This window comes from Ornithodoros turicata, chromosome 10 (assembly GCF_037126465.1).
Source record: "Ornithodoros turicata isolate Travis chromosome 10, ASM3712646v1, whole genome shotgun sequence".
NCBI lineage: Eukaryota > Metazoa > Arthropoda > Arachnida > Ixodida > Argasidae > Ornithodoros > Ornithodoros turicata.
In genome coordinates, this window is record NC_088210.1 from 6921636 (window position 1) to 6947867 (window position 26232).

At 45.5% G+C, this 26232-nt stretch overlaps 2 protein-coding genes and 2 long non-coding RNA genes across 5 annotated transcripts in view; 2 read left to right on the forward strand and 2 right to left on the reverse strand.

Moving 5' to 3' along the window:
- LOC135369985 (protein transport protein Sec24C-like) overlaps positions 1 to 2345 on the forward strand; it is a 68845-nt gene extending 66500 nt beyond the window's left edge. The window contains exons 21-22 of the mRNA XM_064603623.1: positions 642 to 731; positions 1847 to 2345. Of these exons, the coding sequence (XP_064459693.1) occupies positions 642 to 731; positions 1847 to 1987 (231 nt within the window). The 3' untranslated portion in view covers positions 1988 to 2345. The remainder of the gene's footprint in view (positions 1 to 641; positions 732 to 1846) is intronic.
- Positions 2346 to 9471: 7126 nt separating this feature from the next.
- Positions 9472 to 10721, reverse strand: LOC135371149 (uncharacterized). Its single transcript, XR_010415520.1, has 2 exons — positions 9843 to 10721; positions 9472 to 9787 (listed from the first exon to the last, which is right to left on the reverse strand). It is a non-coding gene; the product is annotated as an uncharacterized LOC135371149 (long non-coding RNA).
- An 803-nt stretch (positions 10722 to 11524) lies between these two features.
- Positions 11525 to 22673, forward strand: LOC135370397 (uncharacterized). Its single transcript, XR_010415328.1, has 3 exons — positions 11525 to 11988; positions 12130 to 12236; positions 22220 to 22673. It is a non-coding gene; the product is annotated as an uncharacterized LOC135370397 (long non-coding RNA).
- Positions 12253 to 23875, reverse strand: LOC135370394 (uncharacterized). Of its 2 annotated transcripts, none has more exons than XM_064604133.1 (2): positions 23780 to 23875; positions 12253 to 17703 (listed from the first exon to the last, which is right to left on the reverse strand). In XM_064604133.1, the coding sequence occupies exon 2, from the start codon at positions 17672 to 17674 to the stop codon at positions 12926 to 12928; it is 4749 nt and encodes a 1582-aa protein (XP_064460203.1). In that variant the 5' UTR covers positions 17675 to 17703; positions 23780 to 23875; the 3' UTR covers positions 12253 to 12925. The 2 variants fall into 2 exon arrangements, with proteins under 2 accessions (XP_064460203.1, XP_064460204.1); XM_064604134.1 differs by having other exon boundaries at positions 12253 to 17699; positions 23780 to 23860.
- Between the last annotated feature and the right edge of the window lie 2357 nt (positions 23876 to 26232).

A 26232-nucleotide genomic window follows, 5' to 3' on the forward strand; every position in this document is an offset into this window, starting at 1 on the left:
ATTTCGGTAAAGCGGGATGCGGCGGCGTTGGGGTCAGAACAGCTAAGTACAAACGAGAAATCACACGAAACAAGATGATGATAGAGGCCGACATAGTCTCCTCTATTGAGAGCCAACCTCGAGGACTGGGGACGCGTGACATGGGCCCGTACGTGTGGGAGTACAATGGACAGAGGGGGGTGATAACCATCAATAGGAACGATAGGCGAGAGCGCGCGCTCGACAGAGGCACTGAAGTTTGAAAAACATAAGTCCAGCGTATAACCGTCCTTGTTAGGGACATTATTCAGTTGCACGAGCTGATGAAAGTGAGCAAAGTCAAGAAGTGAATGGCAGAAACGGACTGAGCAGGAGCTATGCGCTGTTACGTTATTGCTAATAAAGTCGACACCAGGAGCATTGAAGTCACCCAAAATTAATATTTTACATTGCAGTCGAATTAATTTTTCTCCCAGAAGTAGGAAGTACCTTTCAAGGGCATCTGGGCTAAATCCAGGGTGAAAGTAGTGCACGCCTATTAGTATCCGGTCATTGCCACTGAGGATGAGCTCAACCCAAACACAATCGGGCACTAGCTCAAAGCTATGTCTACTAGCTATGTCTCCAGAGTGTAATAAAGCATAATTCTCTCTTTGAAACAGGCCTCCTTGTTAGAGCTCAACACTCCAGCATCACGAAGGGTGAGAGGTATCATTGAACGTGTGCGACAGGAGAGGCAACGCTACATGCGGGTAAGTGAATCAAGGTGAATCTAGATCAAATAAGGGTCGTGACGTCTTTGTAGAGGTGGCCTCGTCTCACCAGACCGTCTTGCAGCTCAATTCACCAGTATTCACCGTGTAGATATTCTTCTAAATGTCTATTACCCCCCTCTGGTATAAAACCTGGAACATAGATTCAGATTGACGCAGATAAACATCTACTTGTGCCAAAGGTGCCACAGCCCTTTAAGGTGCTAATGCATGAAGAACTCAAATGTGGGAAGTGCGCAAATGTTGGAAACAACGCCGTTGCACGATAATGTGACAACTTTGCCAATGGAGAACGAAACTTGCATGATAACTGCATGCATCAGTCCCGTGAGGAAGCTGTATTAGGTACTTTTGGTGAGACCTTACTTACGAAAACTTTTTGAATAGAGAAAAAAAAACGCTTCCTCTCTCAGACTGACTGTCACTAGGAGGCCTCAGGCCTGAAAAACTACAATACCTGCAACAAAGCTTTGTCAAAGTTTGTCTCAGCTGGCTTTAATTACCACCCTGCAAAACTCCGGAACTATAGCGGCAATGTGCATGCAGCAGCATTATGCAATGACATTTTTTTGAAACTGAAGGCACTAAGTCACGCAGAAAGATAACTCACGCAGTTGAATGCACTAGCAGGGATGTGTTTATTGACACAGATGTACACAACCCTTAAAACCTTCCAGATATTCCCTCTCCCTTCTGTCTCTCTTTCCCAGTCACGTGCACTTTCCAAATACATTCCTTTACTATTCAGGAATAGACCTCTACCCAAGAAACGTCATCATGACGTTGGTAGACAGATTGAAACCCCAAACAAATCGGAAGGGGAGGGCTGGGTTCCACGAATGGACACTTGTTCGTTGCCTCCTATTCAAAGAAAAGTAGGACCCAATGTTGCGTCCCTTTCATGGATCATCGTGTTTGGGGAGCTATCTTGTTCGTCCCTAGCTTCGAGCGTAGTTCAAGTCTACCAAATTGGGGGCGCTGTTGAACACCATGACGTCATTTGTTTGTGAATTTTGTCATTGTTTGTTTGTGAATCCAGATGCAATATCAACGGGGCCCGGTTTTAGGTACCTAATATTTTTTCCTTTCTTCAGCTGACCTTGGTGCGACAAGGTGACAAGATGGAACTTGTCTTCAGACAGTTTCTGGTGGAAGACCGGCACAGTGATGGAAGCCCATCGTACGTGGACTTCCTGTGTCACTTGCACAAGGAAATACGTGACCTTCTCAGCTGAAACGGCACTCAGTCATCTGTCGCAAATGTGGCTGCTCTGATTGGACGCACAGAGCCTCGAGTGGGACTTCGGAAAATGTGGGGAAAGCACAACGGCGAGAAGATCGGCGAGAGTTACATGTTGCTTAGCTGGTAGAGCACGGGGATACATTTATTAATTAAAACATCTTTATGCTCTACACACGGTATATTAGCTCCTTGTCGAGGCATTGCGTCACGAAATTGCTAAACGATTCTTCACCCGAGTTTTTCGTAATAGAGACGGCAGGCTGATGAGTGTCGAAAAATGTCTCGCAAGGAATAACGTTTCAGAGGATCATGAATTCGAGATACGAAATAAAATTTTTACTGAAAAGTCAGTTTGGGTTGAAGTCATGGCCCTGGTGAGTATACAAAGGATACTTAGGGTTCTTTGTTTTCGGGTTAAACCCAATTTTTCACGATGGTTCTCCCCCACCGGAGAAGTTTTCAAGATTTCAGATAAAACACTATATCTAGTGTGCTCTTTCATCCTCTCGTATTGGGGGTGAAGGAAAGACGCGTCTCTAGGGATGCGCAATGAATAAAATAAAGAAAAAAATGATGTTCCTTCACAATTTTTTTGCGAACGATCTATCGAACGAATTTTTGTTCTGAAAACGGCTTTGGTATCGGGTGACCGAAGAGATCAGATGTTCTCATTGGAACAACTTCGTAGCTTTTATAATTAAAAAGTTAATTAAGACATTGCCTTAGGAGGCTGCTAATACCCTCCCAGCGAGTGTCCTTCAGCATAGTGTGATAGATGTATTTCTTTAAAAATATGGTCACATTTAGCTGGGACACCCTGTATTGGGGTTTCACTTACAACATGAATCTCATGAACATACAGTAAAACATCCATAATTCGACCACGGTGAATTCGGAAATTCCTATCGGGAGCAAGCGAAATCTAATACTCCTATTCGGGAGCACCATCATTGCAATAGTGGAGTTTTAACTTCAATTACAAGTTCGATAGATGTAAGTAATTTCGAGTACAATAGGGAAGTTAAGTTGAATGTGCTTTATTCCAATATGACACAAATTTAATTAACACATTTCTTATTAAGTTAATAGCATAGACGCAAAGAAATAATTCGCTTCAACATAAGCACAATCAATAGCTAGCACTATATGAAAAAAAAAAAAGAAACTACGCATATATGGTGGACGGGTAGGTGGAAGGCCTTGAAGAGACTCGTCTCTTGAAGGTCTTGAAGAGACTAAAGAACATTGATAAGACACATACCGTCCACACCTACTGCACTCGACTTTCAGTACATTGTGCTGCTTAAGTACTCCTACACGCAAACAACAGCTACATGTAAGGTGAAACAATGCTCTATCAAAACGAGAGACGGACGTGACTCTTAATCCAAGTGATATTATTGATATTCTAGTATGATAACAATCAAAAATTTTAAACTTTTAGTTTTAAAACTTGTAATTTTGCTACTGATTACAATTGTAATAACAACTTGAGCCCCATCCATACAAAACCTGTTTCCTCGATGAAAGATGAAAGTCACTGAAAAGGTTAGCCAGCTGGCTAACCTTTTCAGTGACTTTCATCTTTCACCGTTGATTTCTTAGGCAATTGAGGCTTTGTTTGTATCTGTCCCTTCTTTGTTGTTCCAGCCTCAGAGCATCAGTTTCTCTCCTGTTTCCTCGGTTGAGAGCTGGCTCGACTGCGCGCTATTCTCCGGCGGAGAAGGCGGAGATTGGCGTCCCATTGCTAGACCACTCAGTCGCGCCGGACCAAAGATGGCGGTCTCGTTCGCCAGCGTGGCTCAGTGTCGCTACTCTGCTCCCTATTTAGTGACTCTACACAAAGTATAGTGCTAGATTTCATGACGGAGAATAACTTCCTAAATGGTCCCTGAGAGCAAGGAAGAAATACCGCTGTGACCTTCATGATCAACAAATCTGTGACCTGATGACCTGTGTCTTGTTTGTGTGCCCCCCTTTTTCGCTTCTGCTTGTCCTTGTCTTGTTTCTTTTTTTGCTCTGTGGCAACTTGCCTCGCCTGTCTCCGCAGGCAAACCACCGTCCCTTTTTTATCATTTTTTCCCTGTAAACAATACCCCCCCCCCCCCGTGCACTACATTCTTTGAGGAGTACAATTATTCGCAAAAAAGGAGTCTAGTCACTCCCTTTAGGGTGTGGGGTAACACTCTAACCCCCCCTACTGGTGTGTCATATTACTCTCCAACAGGGAGAAAGGTAGTTATGCTACTTCCTTTAGGGAGTGAGGATCGACTCCTTTTTTGAGAGTAATTGTACTTTCCATAAGGGAGTGATATACAGGGTTCGCCAAGATAAACTTCGGGGTTTGTAACGAAGATAAAACGAATAAGAACAGTGTCGGAAAGTTAACGTAGACGTTATAGGACGTATTATGCCCACAAATTTTATGTCCATAATGCCGCCTGGTCTGATACTCTGCGGATAAATCGTGAAAATTAGAAAACCGCCGCTGCCTAATCGGCTATACCTGTGTTCCAGCTACTCTCCTCAGCTAGCGACACGGTCGAAAGCGGCGTCGCAGAGAACTAGTCTGCATTCAGTTCCACATGTTCGATGTCATGGAGGAAGGAAACACAAGGAGCGGCTCTTCCCTCCAGACTAGCGTAGCCACCCTCTAGCGGTCGCTCGGGTCAAAATCGCCATTGCTTCCTGTCCACCACGTGATCCCCTCTAAAGTTTCGGTTTTGCAATGCTTTGTTTCTCGCGCTGCTGTCCGTATGATTTTGCTTCTTGGAAGTAATTTATTGTGAAAATGTGAGCACCGTCGTAGGAACGACGTATGGTAATGTGTTCCTGTCCCGGCTGTCGCTCTCGTTGAACTGAAATCAGCTCTGTCACGGGAACGCGTTTTGTTCGTAAGTACACGGTAACTTGCTTTAGTCGCCCGTGTGTCTTCGAGTCATCTTGAATTGTTCATTTGGGACCTCAAACTCTGCCGCAGATTCATTTCATATCTTCAACTGTACAAATCTGATTAATGGAACGGCATTCTTAACCACTTAGTCAAGAAAAGTACATACGTTGGAAGTAACCGTTGCCACACGTAAGGTTTCCGGTCCCGCGTACTCCTTTTGCGTTCTGCACACTGTGACTGGTCTTCTAATAGAACAGTAAACATTCGTAACACACAGAAATAAAGTGCAAGCACGCGTTCACCGTAATACTGCCATCTGAACTGCAACACAACTACAGCTCGCGTCGTCTGCTTTGCTGGAGGCTGGAGCCGTGCTGTCTGGAGGGTCACGTGAACGGTCACGTGGTAGACAGGAGCATCCCAGAATGCAATGCGAGGCCGGCTACGCTCGTCCCGATAGAAAACTGTCGGAGGGGCCGCTCCTTGTGTTTCCTTCCTCCATGTTCGATGTCGTCTGCAACCCCGCGCTCGACTGCTTCGCCATCTGACGGAAAGGAGCCGAAACACAAACTGTGGTTCAGCTCCTTTCCGTCAGGTGGCGAAGCAGTCGAGCGCGGTGTTGCAGACGACATCGAACATGTGGAACTGAATGCAGACTAGTTCTCTGCGACGCCGCTTTCGACCGTGTCGCTAGCTGAGGGCTAGTTCCATCTCAAATCGAACAATCCAGTACACTTGATGTCTCGAATGAACGGGAAAAAAATATATGCGCTTTCCGAATTTTCTGCGCTGCGCGGTTCGGGAAATAGGAGAGGAGAAAAAACTGCCTCTCATAAGGCGACGTCGTCGCGAGCGGGTTTGAGCGTTCGCTACAAGGACATTTCTTCTCGCATTATAGTAATTTCTTGATCTGGTTTTAGACCACTTAGGGCACAATAGGATCCTTCGTTGGCAGTGCTGTACGGGGTTTTGTTTGTCTGCAAAAAAATATCAAAGTTGACTCAAAGTGCCGAAAAACACCATATTCACTGCAGCTTTGCGGACGATGTACTAAACGGATAAGACTGGGCTTTATGCCGTTTAATTTGCCATTCATAGGGCTATCGAATGATGTATAATTTGTTGCTCTACTTTTTAGGAACGTAAGTGATACCTCTTTCAGTAGCACCATACCACCGAAAAATTACGAATTTCGGAAGACTTTATCTAAAAAACCCTACCAAAAACTTACCTAGAAAATTGTATATGTTGTAGGTAGTTCCTTAGACTATGCACAGAAGCAAAATCAAAATTCGGACTTGATCGGTAGGCGCACTGTGAATTTTTTGCCAGCCCTATACGCGGAGCGCATTCAAGCGGAGACACCGTGTCCCGCGTGTTGCAAAATCGAATTTTCTAAAGGGACTTTCAACTTCTGCCTTCGTATAAAAAGTAATTGCTGTCATTTAAAACCATTCTGAGGTTTCGAGGTTTCCTTTTCAAGGTTCTGAGCGTTCATAACAATGGTGTAATCGCTGAATCTAGATTGTGGAGCGATGTGCTCGCATTTTTTGCCGGATGTCACACATGCATTGCAAGTGCTGGGAGCCCGGGAAGAACAGAATGATTTTACATCTTTGTAAGAGGTATATCTGTTCAGGGTTATTCTAAACAAGCATATTTACTGTACGCATTATGGCAGGAGGGACGCAGTGACTTCCAGTATTCTTTGAAACATTTGCTTTCCTACGGCCCCATGACCTCGCACGGGGGAAATTGCACTGAGGAAAATGTTGTTGTGTAGTGTCATACGCACACACTCAAGGCTAATTCATGGTGCCTTTTGTGAACCTTGCCGAAACAGCCCGACTGGTGGCGCTGTCCAATATGTTATCCGGTTCGACATGCTGCGACCATGGGAAGGTCCTGATCGCATTTACTCCCTGAAGACACCTGGCACAAAGTTTCGCCTACACACTGAAGACGCTTCACTCACTTCTCGACTACAGAAGTGCACGGAGTCCCCTTATACAGAGTGTGCGACGACATCTGCATTACTGTAGTGTGTCGTCCTGGTATCACACCTACCTCGATGGCCTCTTCGTTGTACACTGCTGATCGTGTGGATTTCGCTGACTACCGACTCATACACAAGAAAAAAGTGCTATAGACAAAGGATTTTCGCTTTGCTTCGGAGATCGGCGTAGCTGCCATAAAGACTGTGGTTTCAGCAGATCAAGCCGAAGGCGTAACAGCAATGGGCCAGCTATGCATAAGCTGCTTCAAGTACTTCACAGCAAAGGTGGCTGAATCACAACACGCAGCAATGTTGCCCACATTTGAAAGAAAATCTCACAGGAACCTGCCATCAAAAGTAACATTAAGGAAAGTGGCTTCCACAACGGCCTAAGGCAGTTCATTACACGAGCACTCTCATCCACCCGGAATGCTCTGCATAACTTACGTTACCTTCTTGCCTTCATCACCTTATCTTCTTCGCTGTCAAGTTCTTGTTATTCTGTGTACTGTAAATATGCTTCGATATGATCACCATGGAGAAATATGCCTCTTACAAAGACGCAAAAGTATTCTAAAGCTTTCTGTTTTTCACCGGCTCCCAGCACTTGGATTGCATGTGTGTCATCCCGCAAAAAATGTGAGCACATATGGTTCCTCCATAATCTACATTCAGCGATTACAGCACTATTGTGAACTCAAGCGTCAGAACGGTTTCAAATGATAGCAATTACTTTTTATGTGAAGACAGAAGTTGAAAGTCCCTTTGGAAAATTCGATTTTGCAACACGCGAGACACCGTGCCACGGATTGAATGTGCTCCGCGTATAGGGCTGGCAAAAAATTCACAGTGCGCCTACCGATCAAGTCCGACTTTTGATTTTTCTTCTGTGCACAGTCTAAGGAACTACCTACAACATATACAATTTTCGAGGCAAGTTTTTGGTGGGTTTTTTTAGACAAAGGCTTCCGAAATTCGTCATTTTTGGGTGGTATGGTGTTACTTAAAGAGGTACCGCTTACGTTCCTGACAGAGTAGAGCAACAAATTATACATCATTCGATAGCCACACGAATGATGTATAATTTGTTGCTCTACTCTGTCAGGAACGTAAGCGGTACCTCTTGACATGACATACCTCTTGAGTGACAAATTAAACGGCATAAAGCTCAATCTTATCAGTTTTCTACATCGTCCGCAAAGTTGCAGTGAATATGGTGCTTTTCGGCCCTTTGAGTCAACTTTGATATTTTTTTGAAGACAAACAAAAACGGACACAGCACTGCCAACGCAGGATCCTATTGTGCCCTAAGTGGTCTAAAGCCAGATAAAAAAAAATTCTATAATGCGACAAGAAATAGCTCCTACTTCCCGAACCGCGCAGCGCAGAGAATTCGGAAAGCGTTTATTTCTCCTAACTCACCGATGGCTTCAACATATATTTTTTTCCAGTTCATTCGAGACATCAAGTGCACCGGATTGTTCGATTTGAGATGGAACTAGCCTGAGGAGAGTAGCTGGAACACAGGTATAGCCGATTAGGCAGCGGCGGTTTTTAATTTTCACGATTTATCCGCAGAGTAGCAGACCAGGCGTGTATGGACATAAAATTTGGGGGCATAATACGTCCTCTAACGTCTACTTTAACTTTCCGACACTGTTTTTATTTGTTTTATCTTCGTTACAAACCCCGAAGTTTATCTTGGCGAACCGTGTACAATGAAATCTCAGAAGCTTTGCATGCTGCGGGATACGAGCGTTCGTCGTTGGAGGTTCGACACAAAATCCGGAACCTAGGACAGACATATTGGTAAGTTGTGCATTGTTTCTTTGCAAAGTAGTTGGCCATATCGCCGTATTTATACGTCGGTACCACTATGAACCGTGCGAATTTTTCATCACAGCTTCTTTCAGTGAGAGTGCTGAAGGAAGGCTGATGAAGAACTTATTCAGATGAATGCATTACTACTGTGTGACATTGTGCTGTCCATGGGAATAATGAATGAAACCCTGGCGTCAACTCAACTTGGGTAACAAGCAACCAGTTGGACGTTTATGTGAGTGATGACCGATAAGGTTCATTTACTTGTTCATGAAAAACGATAGTCATACTCGGCTTGGCACAGCCAGATTTGCGTCCACTATGGCAATGAGAAAATTCGCAGTCATTCTATTCGCATTCAGACAGGAAAGCTTGGCTGTTTGAAAGCTCTTTGGCTGTTCCTGTTGCCTATGCATCTACTTTATACCTCATTGCAGGAAATATGTCAAGACGGGGCACACAACTGGGTCTGGTGCCATTGAATGGCCCCAACTTCACAAGAATGCACTCCTTCTTGCCCAGGCAAAAATCTGGAGTGGGACCACTTCAAAGTGGTTTATTGGACAGGTCCCACTTTGAGTGTGGGACCACTTAGTGACTGGGACCAGTTGAAAGTGGAACCAGCTTCACAATGGTCCCACTTGAAGTGGAACCAGTGGAATTGACCCAGTGGTCCCCTCTGCTAAGTGGTCCGGGATCCGGCCACTTAGCAGCTGGGACCACTGAATGCATGACCGAAAATAATGCGTAGAAATGCACATATTGCTCAAGTAATTACCGTTTATTCTGCTAAAAGCATACACTGAGCAGAAAGAAATAATCAATACATCTCTACATTTACATACCACGTAGTATAAGTCTGATCACTCACTGTGTCTAGACAAAGCATATGCATGACTGTGCGATGCACTCACGGACCACAGGGAGCTTTCGTTCGTTGGCCACCTCACATCTTGTATTTTCTTAGAGAAGATGACACAACACTCCTGTTTTCCATGCAGGTTGCGACATACACCCCATTCCTCTTCACCGTACGTTCGGAATCTTCTTATCCTGTTTCTCTTCAAGTTCCTCCGAAGTTTCTAAAATGAAACATCTAATTAATAGTAATCAAAACATCACGGTCATCACTCATACCTGCAAACATTCGCGACGTGCAGTCCGATTGGCGTTTCACAGTGCGTTCTTGCCTCTACGCCGTTTACGTATTCTTGGCGTCAAAACTCTTCCGGGAAATCGACATTGTGTTGCACAGGAGCCATTGTCATCGCATTGTCTTACAAAGCGCACTGAAACACACGTAAATACTGCACAGGAGATACACCATCACCATCCTTGCGACTGTTACTGAAGACAAAACCAACTTGCCGCGACGCGTCGAAGTTCAAAGTTCTAACCGGTTCTAACCACCTGCCACTCTCGCCCTCTCGCTCCGTCGCTCGCCTCTCGCTCTCTCCTCTCCCTCTCGGCTCTCGCCGTTTGAAGTTTGAATTGCCGTGGCGTCTTCACATTGCATCAGCCTCTGCAATTACATTTCCTTTTTTTGTTGTTGTCTTTCTTCTAATATTTAGCTTAATTTTTGTTGTTGTTGAGATGTATTTTTTTACATTTCCCTGGTACTTAATATGTTATGATATTCACCTCAGATGAGAATGTGCACGAATTGGAGTTACAACATTCGCAGACGCGCGCACCTGGATAAACAGCAATAAAAAGAGACCATGCCTGTGCTAAAATAGATCAGAGTAATATATCAAACAAAACATGGCAAGTGTGGACAAGATGAAATCTCAAAGGGGGAAGCTGCCCAACTTGGAGTCTCAGCGACCATTCTGGGAACAAAATGGTACCTGTGAGGCTCCAGCTGGAACTTCTGGAACCATCTGAGACCAGAGTGGTACCACTGATGTCACCAAAGTGGAACCAGCCACCCCACTTGGGAATCCAGCTGGGACCATCCACATTCAACTGGAACCATTCCGGGACCACCAAACATCCAACTGGAACCAGTCCAGATTCAACTGGAACCATTCTGGGACCAGTCCAGATTTTCGCCTGGGTGGGAACCCTTCCTATAAATGATCAGTCCCTTGTGGAAGAGAAGAGCTGCTATGAAGGGACCTCTGTGGTATTTGGCTTCTAGCCGAAAGTTGCAAAGCTGATATAGCCAGATCCACGGCACTTGCTTGTATTTGTGCCCTGCGTTGTGTGTTTGCTCAAAATACATTTTTACTCTCCATAGCAAAACCATTACCATTATCAATAACCATTCTTCTCCAGTGATCCACTGTTAGCTCCGAAATGATTCCAGCAGTAGAATGCCGAATTCCGAAACTTGCTATTCAGAGAGAATCCACTAAACGTTCATTGTTATAGCTTTAATACACGTGGATCACAACGAGACAGGCAGGTTGTTTCATGTTTTTGCCCCAAAATATGAAATAGACAGGAAAACATATGTAACGAATAATTGGTTGTTGGGATAGGAAGAGGTAACATTAATTCATCCCCACATAGCATGTAGTGAGTAGAGTTTCTTGTTACGTTCATATATAATCTAAAGGAATGTCTAGTATGTCCCGCCGCCTGTCGGCAAGCCAACTTTTCAATACGCGTCGAGTTGGGCCGTCTAGCACCGTTGCCCACCGAACGCTTTTCAGAAACTCGATGCGCATCAGCTTCGATCCGCTTTGAAAGTGCCGCGTGACAGGGGTATTAAAGTTTGCACGTAGCTCAAAGTTCAATCCTCGGGGAATGGACCTTTTTCACTTCGAAAGAGCGCCACTAGCGGTGAATGTCCAAAACACGATTGGGGGCTCTCCGCCGATCCGCTTCTGCGTGCGTAACGCCGGATCGCTTTCCGCAATACTGCTATCGGCCAGCATCGCCCTTATTTTGACAGTCTCGGGCTGCAAATTTTGTTTGCTGCTGTTCCTTCGCTTTTTTGTAGCTTCGCGTAAATGTTTTCGGTGGATGAGCTGAAGGAATTTCTGGGTACGGGTAATGAGTGGACCAGCGATTTAACCTGCGTGCCGACGGTTTGCGAAGACACCATCGATGCCCACTTCGTCGCGTCCAATCGGCAGCTCAACAAGGGATGGATATTCAAGGAGGAGAAGTACATCCGGCGGATTGAATGCTCCGTGCTTCGGGGGACCGACCTGCTAGTACTTAGGAGCATATGCCTTTGCTCCATGAGGTCCGGGCACTACAAACAAGTCGTGGTTGTCAAGGTGGATGTCTCAGCTGCTGTTGTACAGGCGCACTGCGACTGTGTTGCTGGGTTAGTATAAATGTTTTTCCTCCCTTCCGCTTGAGTATATTCTGCTTTAACGATACTGCGCTGCTGTAAAAATAAGCAAATGACAGTAAAGCTATTTCCACCAAAGGAAACCTGCTAACATGCGAACATTTTCTGTTATAGGTTGAGCCAAAGATGTCAGCATGTAGCCGGCCTCCTTTTTGCAGTCCGGAGTATCCAATCTCCGTCGTGCACCGATATGCCATGCAGATGGATAGCACCGACACAAGGTAAAAGCACAGCAAGCCACTGAGAAACACATCTTTATTGATTCACGTCAACAAGTTTCATGTCAAGCTCTAGCAGGGCATTCATCACCTTATCTTGATATTGTAGCCAGTTTTACAACCCTATGAGGAACGGTATAGTGTATTCCATGGTGGGAAAAGCCCGAGTCTGCACAGCACCGTACACGCAACATGTGTTTATACGGTGACTATCATAAGGCCCGGAATTTGAAACGGCTGCACGGGGCATTGGGTAGGATCTGCAGTCCCGGTGAATATCTAATCGGGTAGAATATGTGTGTGTGTTGGGAGGGAGGGGGGTGAACTATGTTCGCGCCAAAGGTAATGTAATAATATAAATATAACGCGCGTATATGTACGTATCTAATATAAATAATATAAAGCGTACTGCGACTATGCTCGGGCAGATAAAATAATTTGCAGGCATCATTCTCGAGTGAATACGCGAGAATAAAATATTTTAGTCTAACCGGTGTCAGACGGCATGGATTTCATGTCATCAACATTATATATTGATTCTTGTTGTTGCAGGTGTGTTCTGACTCATTGCATTATTGCATTCAGTTTGGCCGTGAGCGTCAGGAAGGAAGCACTGCGTGAGGTCAATTAGTTAGACGCGCGCTATGCATTTTACACATAGAGGTCAACATACTACAAACGTCAAACATAATTTATTTTTTTGCAATTGGCGAACCTTGATGTCGCCCAGTGTTAAGATAATGGACATGTACAAACGTTCTTTCTGTCGTCCACCGACGAAGCATCTGGATTTGTTCGTGGTTATCTTTATTGGAGTGGAGGGCTCTCTCATGAGCTCTCATTCCTTCTTTGTTTCTTGCACTCAGGTTTGAATGTGGAAGTAACAGTTTTACTGCATCTAGATCATTATGGTTAAAAGAGGGGTGTATAAGTATGAGGCGACATTGACAAGTAGGAGATCCGTCGATGAGCGGTATTAACTGTTTCAGCACAACGGGAGTCGCAAGTCTACTCCACACATCCCTACGATCTTGCAGATCGTAGACAAGTACATTATAAGGACGAAAATGCCTGTTCGCATTAGTGTAGTTCACAGAATCTACCAGACCCCGAAGATTTCCTTCCAGAGCCTTTCGCGCTTCAATATTCAAATACGGAAAAAAATCTTGAAAGGCTTTCTGATAAGTGTCTCGCTCTCTTACATTGGACATTATTTGGCACATCTTTTCAGGCGAATAATATAGACTGACAGATACGCTACTAACATTTTCGCGATAGAAGTCGAGCCGGAACACAGTCTCATTCATACACCAATCGAATCGGGATTCCTCCGAAAACAAATGTTTCGGGTAATACAGCGTTGAATGTGGAAGAAGTAACTTGATGACATCAAGGTCACCATATCCATATGCCAAATCCAATGGCGTACGGCAACACCAGTCTTCCACATTCGTCCGTGATCTGAGAAGTAGCAGCTTCACTAACTCGCTTTGGCCAAGTCTCACACACATGTTCAACGGGGTCCTCTCCATCTCGTCGGGGATATCTACTGGTAGGTGAAGGAAACGAAACTCCAATGTCTCAAAGACATTCTGTCCTATGTTCACATCGTGTGGCCTAGTGTAGCATCGATCGCGCAAGTAAAGACGTAAGTGAGGAAATTCTTCAAACATTCCATGGATGAACGGTGTTCTGCCCCTTTCAGAACGCAGACTAGTGGAACAATAAGGAAGCAGGAGTTCTAGAACAGCTACCGATCGTGCAAAGAACAAGACAGGCATCTCCATAGCCGTGATAGTATCCAAATCTATGAGGTGGGGATTTCTTCCGAGACGACATTCTCTGCGCGTTCTACAGCATTGACTGAGGAGGACACTTAATAGGGAGCAAAAGTTCCCCTTCGCTACTTCAAACACAGTAGAACGAATATCGCGTACCGCAGTAGGAATTTCTTCAGCCCACGCGATGTTTGCATCACTGTACCAACCACACAATATGTCCAAACTTTTCCACGTTTGGCGTTTGTCCGCGTACATCAATGGGGTCATCCCAAATATATCTTTCTGGCTTAGCCTTTCATTCTTTGGAAGGATATTCATCATATCCGTCATCATCTTCAATATGTCTGGTTCTGCGTATAATGTAGCTATGTGCAGTGGCGTTCTACTGAATTCGTCAACAGTATTCATCTTCTCTAGAGTAAGATGAGACCTTATCGATGATACGTTACCGCCGATAATGAAAGAATGGATGAGTGAGGAGGCTGCTGCGAAACTATCAAAGAATAACGTAACTCTTTGGAAGTCGCCCTGTGTGTACATTTTCAAAATTTGTTCCACCAAGGCGGGCGTTTCATTCCGTTTTGCGTTATTGTATAGATACTGTGCTGCGAAGAATTCAGCGAAGGTTTGGTGAATGAAAGCAGGAAGCCCTTCATGAAGTCCATCCAATAGACCATACCCGAGGCCGCTCTCGGCAACCTCTTTCATGAGTTCTCCTTCTGGCTTGAGCTCCTCCAGCTCATTTTGCGTCAAAATCTTCTTTTGCTGGCAGCTGCCGAAAATGACATTCACTGCGACAAGGCACAACCTCCTCTGGAATTCTTTCTTGGACAATTCATATGCATGCTTTAAATCTCGAGGAGCAGTTTTAAGATCGAGGTTCATTTTCTCTTTGGCGTAGATGTCGTGCTTGTAGTCCACAAACCTCTTGTAAATATGGAATAAAGTTATGTTTTCTTCATCAGAACTTTGAATATCGCCTGAGTACTCGCCCAGGGAAATGTTAGGTTCCTCCAATTCCGCAACCATTCGAATTAGAAGAGGATTATCCAAGGGCCTTGTACTATTTCCCACCACCGCCACATACTTCTTGAAGACCCCTTTAGCAAACCTGCGTAATTTTTCATCGCTGACACCGTTCGCCTTCCAGTAACGTTCTAGAAATGTCACGAGGTCATCAGACGAAAATGGAAGCAGGTCGAAGGACACTGTATGAAGAGCGTCTTGAATCGAGGTCTTAAACACACCACGGCTGAGAAGAAATATTTTCGATGTTTGCTGGGAGCGCAGATGCTGCACAAGCTCGAGAATGTACTGGCGATTATCCTCGTCAATTTCGTCGAAACCGTCGAAAATGAAGACTACACGAAAAGGATTCCCGTGCTGGACACTGTGTTGAAGCAAAGCGAATTCGGGGCCTTCTGTTTTTACACCGCACAGAAGAGCCAATTGCTGGGCATCTCCGCCATTACTCTTTGCTTCGACGCGTTGGATGTTCTTTGCTAGGTCGATGTACAACACCCAATGGTTCTCTATCTTTTCGTCTATTTCTCTAAAGATGCGGTAGGCCAATGCACTCTTTCCAATTCCTGGTTCTCCACAGACGACGACAGCCTCCTCTCTTGGCTTCAGCAGTTCATCCTGGCTGTGCATTTTTGATTTCCCCCATGGAATGTGACTTAAAGGGCCGTTGGACTTGATCCAAACGAAGGCTTCTCGAGAGGCGTCATATTCTAATAAATGGACTGTCTTTCCTTTATAGCGACCGTCATTTGTAAGCAGTTCGTAATCGTCGATGTCTTCGAGAACCACAAGGGTTTCAAACTCTGTCAAGTCCTTCATTTTGTACACTTTCACATCGCTTGGAAAAGAAGCCGACACTGTGTCCACAGAACATCCACAAAAAGCGAAGGCCTCACGTGTAGAATTTGAACTAATCCTCTCGACGTCAACGTCGACTGCTCGTTCGAGTCTTCGGTTGATGTAGTAAGCACTGATGTCCCGTTGCAGTTTGGGAACCGGTGGTCCAATTTCGATCAGTTTCGATTCACATAATATCAAGAATGCTGTCGTGTTCATAAACTCTTTGAAGCTTTCAAGGTTCGTGATGTTTATAATGGGCACCCGGTGATCTCGCCCTGTGAATCGTATGTAGCACGTTCTCCAGACTTTGTCAAAACACTCTGGTGAGATGTTATGAAACCGAGCTTCAGGGACGCGGGCAGCAAGATGATTGTCCGCAAAGTAACTCCCTTGTTGCGCTTCTTCCAAGAAGTAATCTTTGTCTTCCTCAGGAACAAGTAGGATGATTCTTGTGCCAACCGTTTCGGAGACATCGTTGAGCAGGGACAATGCGGTTCTAGTTTTTGTTTTATCGTTGCAAGCTAGAAGCACAAAGTTGCATTTGTTCTCAATCAAGACATCTCGCAGCGTATCGTCCCACCGGGATGCTTTGAAAAATAAGTATAGCTCTCCCGTAGACTTGACAGCGTCGTGAACGAGAATCTCAAGCAAAGACACCTCTGGGCCTGAAACAATGAGAAGGGGAACGTCCCCCAAGTCCTCCGGCTTGATTGTTTTCTGAAACTTCACGTTGAGCTTGTCTGTCTTCTCCGCAATTTCTTGCCTCGCGTTTTCTATCTTTATGTTCTCCACGTCTTTGCTGGGACATGTGCGCTGGATGTATCTGGGTACATCTGATGTAACGAATTCTTTGTAGAATGCGAGGAGTTCGGGTGCCTGGCTTAGTAGGATGGTGTCCCCTTCTCCAGGACTCCCATGCAGGGCAAGGATGTGAGGGATACGCACAATCAGTTCCTTTTCAGTGGGGTTGCCATACTGAAATGCTAACATGATGATTTCGTCTAGTCCTTTGATGTCCTTAGTGCTCGCAATAATATTTTGGTAACGACGTCTTCGCATTGTATCAGGGCGGCGATAAGGCGTTCCCTCGTTCCTGTATACCAGATGAAGGGCGAAGTGGCATAGCTCGTGTGCCAATGTTCCCAGGACTTCTGCATCTCGACGTGCGTCGGTGAATCCCTCCGGATTGGCTGCGATAAATATTTCTTCTTTTTCGTAATCTGTCAACCCACGATTGTACCTGCCACAACATCCCATCAAGGGTTGGACATCGCCTCTGTCAAAGTCAAAGCGTATTTTGAGATGCGGTGATGTAGCCACTACTTGCAGAATAGGTCGGACTAACTCAATGCGGTCGAGTTCTTCGAGCATCTGCTCAGCCTTCGCCCTGAAGCTGTCCTGTCCTGGGTGGCAATCTATTCGATCTTTGAGGTGATTTACGTAAGAGCCCTCGTCTTTCGTCACGAAGAATCGTTGTCTTTGAAGTTCTGCTCTTTGAAGCCAGTTTAGGCCTTCGAAGCATTCCCTCTCTGTCTGATGTTTGAAATCACACCCGTGTGACATGAGCAGTCCATAAACTTTGAAAGCCCTGCTCTTGATTGCTTTGTGCATAGCTGACTCATCACTGTCCGGATGAAGCCACAACTTCAAGTCTTGTGCTCTTTGAAGACAGTGTTGCACTCGACGATAATTTTTTGCATCGATAGCCTGGTGCATTTCTTTCCGTATCTCTTCGTAGTGCGATGACTCCTCCAGGTCCATGTTGTGCTTCTGTTGAAGAGTTGTAGACGAAGCCATTTTACCAGTGGGGTTCCGTGTCTACCTACCTGGAAGAAAAGCGCAGACAATATAGCTTCTATGTACGTATGTATTGCCACGATGAAATATCTTAAATATCTGTTTTAATCATCGCTCTGCGAGGACGAAAAAGAAGACTCAAACATGTGCAGACCATAAATTTTACGCAGTACATAAGAGTCTAGGAAGCATAAGAGAAAAACAAGCATCATTTATGGCGGGATTGGTCCATTGAACCCTATATACATGTCTGGAATTGAGGAGGTCCGGAACCCCCTAGATCCGCGCCTGATTTAACCGTCAGAGTCCAACGGTAACCACTCAATTGCTGTGTAGCGTACATAAGGACAAATACGTACAGCAATGAACGGGCTTGCACAAGTACTCAAAGCTGTAATGCATTTAGATAAAGTTAGTGATTATCATGCAAACGACTAGTCTGGTAGAGTGCTATATACTTAATGTTGAAAAATGTTTCGATAGAATAGTAAACATATATAACAATCGCTACAAACTTTTTGGCGTATAACGCGGACCAATCTGTAGCGTACCAGAGAAAATAAAGAGGAATTTGGTAAGTGTATAACACCCACGTATATACAGGGTGTCCCAGCTAAACGCGAACATATTTTTTTAAAATATATATAAGGGAAAAAATTAGCAGGAGCTCTTTGGCTGCACGTATAGCATATGTTTGTAAGTCAAACGTCGCCATGCCAGTACTGGACGGTTGTTTCGGCCTTCTTGGGCCTCATCAGCAGTACGCAGGCAGGCAACGTTTGAGCGGATGGCGTTTATGGCATTTAGCTCTTTCGTCCCGAAGAAGGCGGAGCTTCCGCCGTAACGTAGACATCCTCCCTAACTTTTATAATTTTGAAGTTTTACTAAACCCCTTTTTTGTTACTTCCCCTGCTTTCGTCTTCTGTCTCCCATTTATTTCAACGATATATATATTTATATATATAAGTTCAAAAAAAGACGCGGAAACAGATTTTAGGGAAGTTAAAAACACTAGTTTATTACATGGGGAGACGTTAAAAAGTAAAATGGGCAAGGGGTCGACGTTTCGACAGTGCCACTGTCGAAACGTCGACCCCTTGCCCATTTTACTTTTTAACGTCTCCCCATGTAATAAACTAGTGTTTTTAACTTCCCTAAAATCTGTTTCCGCGTCTTTTTTTGAACTTCTGTAAAACTTCGTGGCCGTTTGATAATCCTTTTACCTCACCCTATATATATATATATATATACAACAACAATATCCAACAATATATACAACAATTTCCTCAGAAATTGTTGTCTGTTGTTTAATTCCCTGCCTCGGGTTGCATCCTTGTCTTTCTGTGTTGTTTCCGCAATTTAAAGCCCATCTTTGACGCATGAGGCGGCACTGTGCTCCCCCACCCTCTCCCATTTAGGGGTGAGGGAAAGACGCGTCTCCGAAGATGCTCAATGAACAAAACAAAGAAAAAAATGGTGTTCCTCCACGTTTCTTTTTCTTTTTTTGCTGACAATCTATAGAACGAATTGATCTGAAAAAGGCTATGATATCAGGTGACCGAAAGGAACAGATGTTCTCATTGGGACAACTTCGTAGCTTTTATAATTTATATTATAATTGGGGGTTTACGTCGCGAGACAACTGAGATCAGCTTTTATAATTAAAAAGTTGACTAACGACTAAAACTTAACTAACGATTTTTAGGTAATTAGTCATTCGACAGTTGAGCAACAGATGGACAAGAACTGCCGCCGGCCCAGAGATGACAGAGGTGAAAACATGATGTCTATAGCCCTTATAGTTTTTGAACGAAACATCTGTATCTGTATCTGTATTTTTTAGAAATATCTATTATTTTTTTCGAGATGAAATCAATTGCAATACGTCATATGTTGAAGGCCACTCTTTAGGAGGGCATTTGCTAACTCCTAATACAATGTCTTAATTAACTTTTCAATTATATAAGCTACGAAGTTGTCCCAATGAGAAAATCTCTTCCTTTCAGTCATCTGATATCGTAGCAGTTTTCAGAACAAAAATCCATTCTATTTTTGGTTTATAAACTATGCGCCCTGGTGTCCATGACAATGGCGTCTGTCCGTTACTTGAGACATATTGCTCGACCTCTATCATGCATTTTCCTCAATTTTCCTCGCACATTCGGAGTAATTAAAAAAATCGCGTTGCGGACTAAAGCTTAAAGCGACTATCGGATCGCAACATATGTATGAGACCGACATGGTAATGTTCATCGTCACTTCAGAGTCTACTTGGCAGAGTTTCTCTTCCGAGAACGCCTTATATATTAAATAAACAACGTCTGCACTTCGTCTGCAGCTAAGTCAGAATAACGTAAGCCGGGCCCCTGAATGGGAACGCGGCGCAGGGACTGTCCCTGTGATCGTGGGCTTCGTGTTCCCGTCGCAGTATACCACGTGATAAGACCTCGGTAAATGCAGCTTTCGCTTATAAGTGCGAGTGCTCACTGAAGTGACCACGTTCCGTGCAACGCGGTGCTAGGCACTTGGCTACGCAAACACGACGATAACCAGAAACAGCATTCCACGAGCCGATATCACGTGTCTCCGCGACCAACAGACGCCCGCCAACACCCTCGCCCGCCACTCGAACGCCAAGGTCTCTGCCTCTCACTGATTGGCCTTGTCCTCGCCAAAGGGCGCTCATTGATTGACCTCGTTCGAGTGACGTTTACAGAGGGGGAATTCCGGAATTCTCTCAACATCCCTCGTCTGCTGTTGGAAGGGAGTTGCCTCAGGACAGAAGCCGCCGATATTTCGAACAGAGACTGTTCTTCTTCTGGGCACCGTCCTCATCATTGGCATGGTATTTAAAGGGTTAGGTGTGACGTGTTTAAAGGTTCATGCGAATTGTGGGTCAACAGCCCGGAGGGAAGAAAGGTCCGTACGGGTTTTTACGGCGGGAGTGAATGGCTGCTTTGTTAGAGTGTGGAGGGGATTATTATTATTATTATTATTACACTCTAACAAAGCAGCCATTCACTCCCGCCGTAAAAACCCGTACGGACCTTTCTTCCCTCCGGGCTGTTGACCCACAATTCGCATGAACCTTTAAACACGTCACACCTAACCCTTTAAATACCATGCCAATGATGAGGACGGTGCCCAGAAGAAGAACAGTCTCTGTTCGAAATATCGGCGGCTTCTGTCCTGAGGCAACTCCCTTCCTACATCTCTACCGGTTCGCTGGATTTCTACCCATCTCGTCTGCTGTTGCCATGCAGTGCATCAAATGGACTATTTCCGACAACGCATATGCGCATGCCCAGCTCTTGCGTCCGCCATCTTTGAGTGGAAACATCGCTATGGAGCCAAGTGCGGGAAACTGTCATGTTCATTGGGGATTCCTTCACCAGGGGCGACGCGCATATGGAAATAGTCCATTGCACAGAAACAACTCCACCAATTCGCTTCGGATTTTTGGACATCATTATCAGTGATTGACGATGAGTAAAATGGCAGTGTGATTTTGAACTCGACTGCGACGAATGCGATCGTTCCTTTATGGCCAACGAAGAAAAGCCACGCAGTATAACGCGAACGACGACTGCCCCTTCAAGATAAACTGAATCATGTACAGGGTGTGTGACATACAAGGCCAGTCGCATTTTCGCGTGTGACGTTCTATCCAGTTGAGAGACGGACTTCCGCCACCACACAGTAAATAATTAGTGCCAGATAAACGTACGAAAAAATCGTGGTTGCCGTGCACTGCGTAAAAAATAAATACGGCCACGCGAACTTTCGTCCTCGTGGATTTCCTTTGCGCTATACCGATGGATTGAGACGACAGCTTTCGTGGTCGCATTTATTTTGTTACACGGTGCTTTGTAACCACTTTCGTAGGTTTCTCGAGCATAAATTCTTTACTCGGAGGCAGAGGACATGCGTGCTACAACGAGGTATCTCATATCTGTCAAGGAAGCATAATCTTCACCCACGAAAACGTGTCTGACATTTTAGAGCACCCACCCTGTATAACGCGTTAGGGTTATATTCTGGACAATACGTTATTTTCCTCCGAGATACTGCGGTGAGCATAGAACTCTCATAATAACTAGAAACCAAGCCAGCGAAGGGGGAGCATCTCAACATGGGAGCCGCCATGATCGATACGGTAGGCCTAGCGCCTTACGAACGGTGTCTCGTACGAGTTCAGTGCGCCGTTCTTTCGTGTCGCAGCACAAGGTTTAAACCGTACAATGCTCGTTCCCGACGGAATCCAAGTGCACGGGTGATCATAGACAAAACAAACACACTACGCAGACGGCATGACACACGAAGCCAAGCGGAAGCGGAAGCGACATGCATAGGATTGGATACCACTGCGGCGAATGCACCTGGTCTTCACACGTGGAAAGGCTGTGGCAAATCCGGCCGAATCCAAAATATCGATCATGGCGTCTCCCTGGCTTGAACATTGGGAGAGGGTGTTGCCCTGGTACAACTGCTTTGCTCTCTCTCATAATTCTCTCTCCCCCCCCCCCATCCCATGTTTTCTTCTAGCCTCTCCTTATGATTTATATGACGGTGAGCAGCCCAGCGAATGCCCTGGGATCATGGAATGGCCATGCTGGGGCTTTAAAGGCGAAAATTAAGCGTGTGATTAACTATCATATGAAACTAACAGTGTTGCGACAAGTGTGAAGCTTATGAAATGAAGAATCCTTTTAAATCATCATTCACTGGGATGCTTTCGCGGAAGCGTTGTGTACGTCGTACGGAAACACACATTGAAACCTGACATATAAAGACCGCCTGAGCTCCAAGCTTCATGATACTGAGAAGCAAGTCACAAAGCACGCCTCCTCCAGGAGAGGCTCGTTGCGAAGAAACCCTGTGATGTGTTTGTTAGTGATGTAACTGTACCTTTTTGCAACGCTCGTGCAGCGATTTCGAGAAAAGCAGTGACATCATATCATCACACCTATAAATAAGCTTGACGAATACAGCATTTCCGTCCCAATATCTGTGTTTGTCACTTTCTGACGTCCGCCTCGTAAACCAGTAGAATAATTAATGAAAGGCGCAGAACCGCAGCTGACAGCAGAGCGATCCGTCATGTTGGATAAGCACGAAAAACGGCGTCCTCAGACGAATGCGATACCTGCCGCCCTATCTAAAATCATAGCGAATGCGCATGCGCAGAATTGTTCTTGCAATCACTGGGGTCGTATTTGGCGCTGCTGCTGCTCGGTAAACGAACCGGTTGGTGTCTATGGGAATGTGCCCCCATTGCTACAACTCACTGTTTTCTTCGAGCAGTGTCCGTGTTCCGTTGTGCTTCAGCACTTATAGAAGGATGACCCGACTGTGAGGGCGGTTATCGCTAGAGTCACTAAACAGGTGTACAGGGTATCACATTCCTTTTCCGCGCGTGAACCGCCTTTCGGTGTCCGCGATTGGGCCCAATACTATCACGTGGTTTCTCCTTCCCAGAACGCGCCGTCCATGTTGAGTCCCAAACCGGTTTCCTGGGTTGCGACTCGCAACTTGCCAATTTTGAATGGGCACTGTTCTCCGGCGGTGAAAGGGGGATGTTGGTCTCCCATTGCTAGGCGACGCACCTGACCCAAGATGGCGGTCTCGCTCGCCGGCGTGGCTCATTTCAGTGTCTCTACTCTGCTTCCTATTTAGTGACTCTAGTTATCGCCAGGGATTATTGCGAGTTCCCGAACGGTTCCAAGAGCCAATGACTGGTTCCTTAGCCTCTTTACACTTTGAACTCTTCTTGCTACGCGCGTCCAATAACGACTCAGACTCAGCCTCGTTAACGTTTGGGGCCCGTTAAGGACGACACTATCACGCCAGCAAAACCTTCGTGTGGAACGGAATAGATGCCCGCGTTCCGGCACTTATTTTCGGGGTCGAATATAGCTGCCGTAAGAATCCGACTTTTTTTTTTTTTTTTTTTACTGAACCATATAAATGCCGAGAAACCCCCGCCCCCCTAATTAGCTCGGAAGAAAGAGCCGAAATCCACAAACCCCAAATATAAAAAAAGTTCGGTGGTGCAGTTTTTGTAAAGAATGAACAGCCGAGTGAACTGAAAAATTGCGGACTCACCGATGTGGATCCAGAGGGACACCCGTGTTTTTGTCCCCTAAGGAGTGGCCTATCACGGCGATGTCTGCGTTCCCTCTGGCTCTTCTATTTCTGTGGCCCTGGACCCGGTGACGCCAGCACCCGATAAAGGTGTTCTCGATAAGAGCTGTACAAACACTTCATCACGTGTTGCTTTTCCAATCTGCCGTATCTGCCGGTGACACATTATCGTCCTCGGTGTAGTAATCCTAAGCAGCACATGTACATGTACTGAAAGTCTAGTGCAGTAGGGGTAGACGGTATGTGTCTTATGAATGTTCTTTAGTTTCACGAGTCTGTTCGAGGAATTCTACCTACCGGTCCACCCCTATTGCACTCGACTTTCAGTACATTGTGCCGCTTGGGAATGTGGAATATTTCGACTGTTCTGGTACAGTGACTTAAATTTCGATGAAGTCAAGTACGAAGTGCGCCAATATATACCCAAGCAGCACAATGTCCTGAAAGCCGAGTACAATAGGGGTGGACGGGTAGGTGGTAGGCCTCGAACAGACTCGTGAAACTAAGGCACATCGCTAAGACGCGTACCGTCCACCCCTGTTACACTCGACTTTAAAGTGACAGTCCGGTCGAAAACATAGGTCTGGGAAACACCGCCTTATGATTTCTAATACTCCTCGCAACAACTGTGCAAAATATTTCAGAAGAAATCGTATCGCACGATTTATAATCGACATTTTTCTATGCCGCAGTTGGTCCTGAGTAAAGGCCACATTTGTCCATTATGATGTTTTTGAGTAGCAATCACGCGTTATGTAGACTAAAATGCAGAGTAGCGTCAATGTAAACACAGGTATCACGACGCAGCCTTCTGTTCAGTACACTCATAGACAAAAACACCTCTCTGCATTCCAAGCAACGGCGCAGTCCTCCGCTCCACTTCGTCCATTGGGGACGCATGGGGTAACTTCGCCAATAATCCTGGCGGTTACCGTGGTACGTTGTTCATTACTAGGCGTTACTTTCTTTCGTGCCGTTATCCCGTACGCAACTCTCCGCAGTCTTGGTCTGTTGCATGGCGACGACAAGCACGAACAGCAATCCTTAACGTGACGTGATGTCACAAGCAGGAGTTGGCATTGCACTAGTTCTAGTTTTAGTCCTAGCTTGTTGAGATAGTTATATGGGAGCCAGTCCTTGTGACTGGTCTTCCGCCTCGATGCCAATACACGCGTGGTACAGGGAGCATCCAAATGAAGACTACTGAGGGATGCTCACATGTTTTCTGCGGTGGGTAGTCCTCTTGGACTACCCTAATCCCAGAGCAAGAGGGTTAGCACACCCCTCCCTCTCCTGTGCTACCATCATCTTACCCCTCCCTCTTTCACCCTCCCCTCTTCTCCCACCCCTGGGTGCACCGAGCCGCCACTTTAGAGCAGGCTGACCGCACCTTCCCCCTACATCACCCCCCCCTCCAATTGGGGACGTCATGCTCACGTGACGGCTGACGTACATAGAGGATCCTTGGGGCAAGGAGTATGCAAGGAGTCTTCAGATGAGTATTTTTTATTCGATATCTCGAAAACCACGCCATTTTGTGAGCTGAAACTTTCCACACAGCATGTAAGCCTCCGTGGCAGTTGGATAAACTCAACTTCCGGGTAGCAAGTTGGGCACTCCAATTTCAACACCATACTTGCTTCGCTACGCTAAAATAAAATCGATACTGGACGTTTTTTTTGGGGGGGGGGCATCGCCCTTCCCCCCTCCCTTAGATCCGTCACTGGTGAGATGTAAAAGAGCAAGCTCGTCGCTGTGGACCCGCACGGACACCTACACTCCTGCACCACTGAGTCTCATGCAGGGAGGTCGCCACAGATTCAGCGGAGGCTCACAAAGCGGCTCGGGTGTGGAATTCAGTTTCGACCTTCAATGGTTTCAACTCCTTTCCTTGTTTTCGGAGAGGCCCAAAACGGTGGCGTGCCATCGCAAACGTGCCGTGGTCCTTTATTTTCACAGAGTGTCGCATAATACATTTCTCGATCATATATGATGTACGCCTTTTCTTCAGAAATCATTTTCGTGTTGATCGTCTCAGCCCATTTTCAAAGTCCGTTTCCGTGTGTGGCGTTTATCACAGTTCATTAAATTTTGTTCCTTGTGCTAAGACTGTCGTTTATTGCATTCCATCGGCATGTGGGTTTCCTTCTTTCTTTCTCTATTTAACCTCAAGTCACATGGAATTACGGAGGGGAGTTGAAATAACAAGGACGAAATGAAAAAAAAAATGAAAATGAAATGAGTACAATGAGTTCATGTGTACAATGGAGAAAGTACAAAGTTTCTTATCAAATACGTCGTGGAATTAGGAAGGGAACCTCATTGACTCCTGGACCGCTGCGATGGCCGCAGGTAAGTCATTCCAATCACAAGCTGTCGTATACCCCTGTCACACGGGCATTTCGATCCTTCTC

Excerpts from the sequence above, each read along its gene's own strand:
- LOC135370394 (XM_064604133.1), bottom strand. The coding sequence starts at position 17,674 with ATGGCTTCGTCTACAACTCTTCAACAGAAGCACAACATGGACCTGGAG.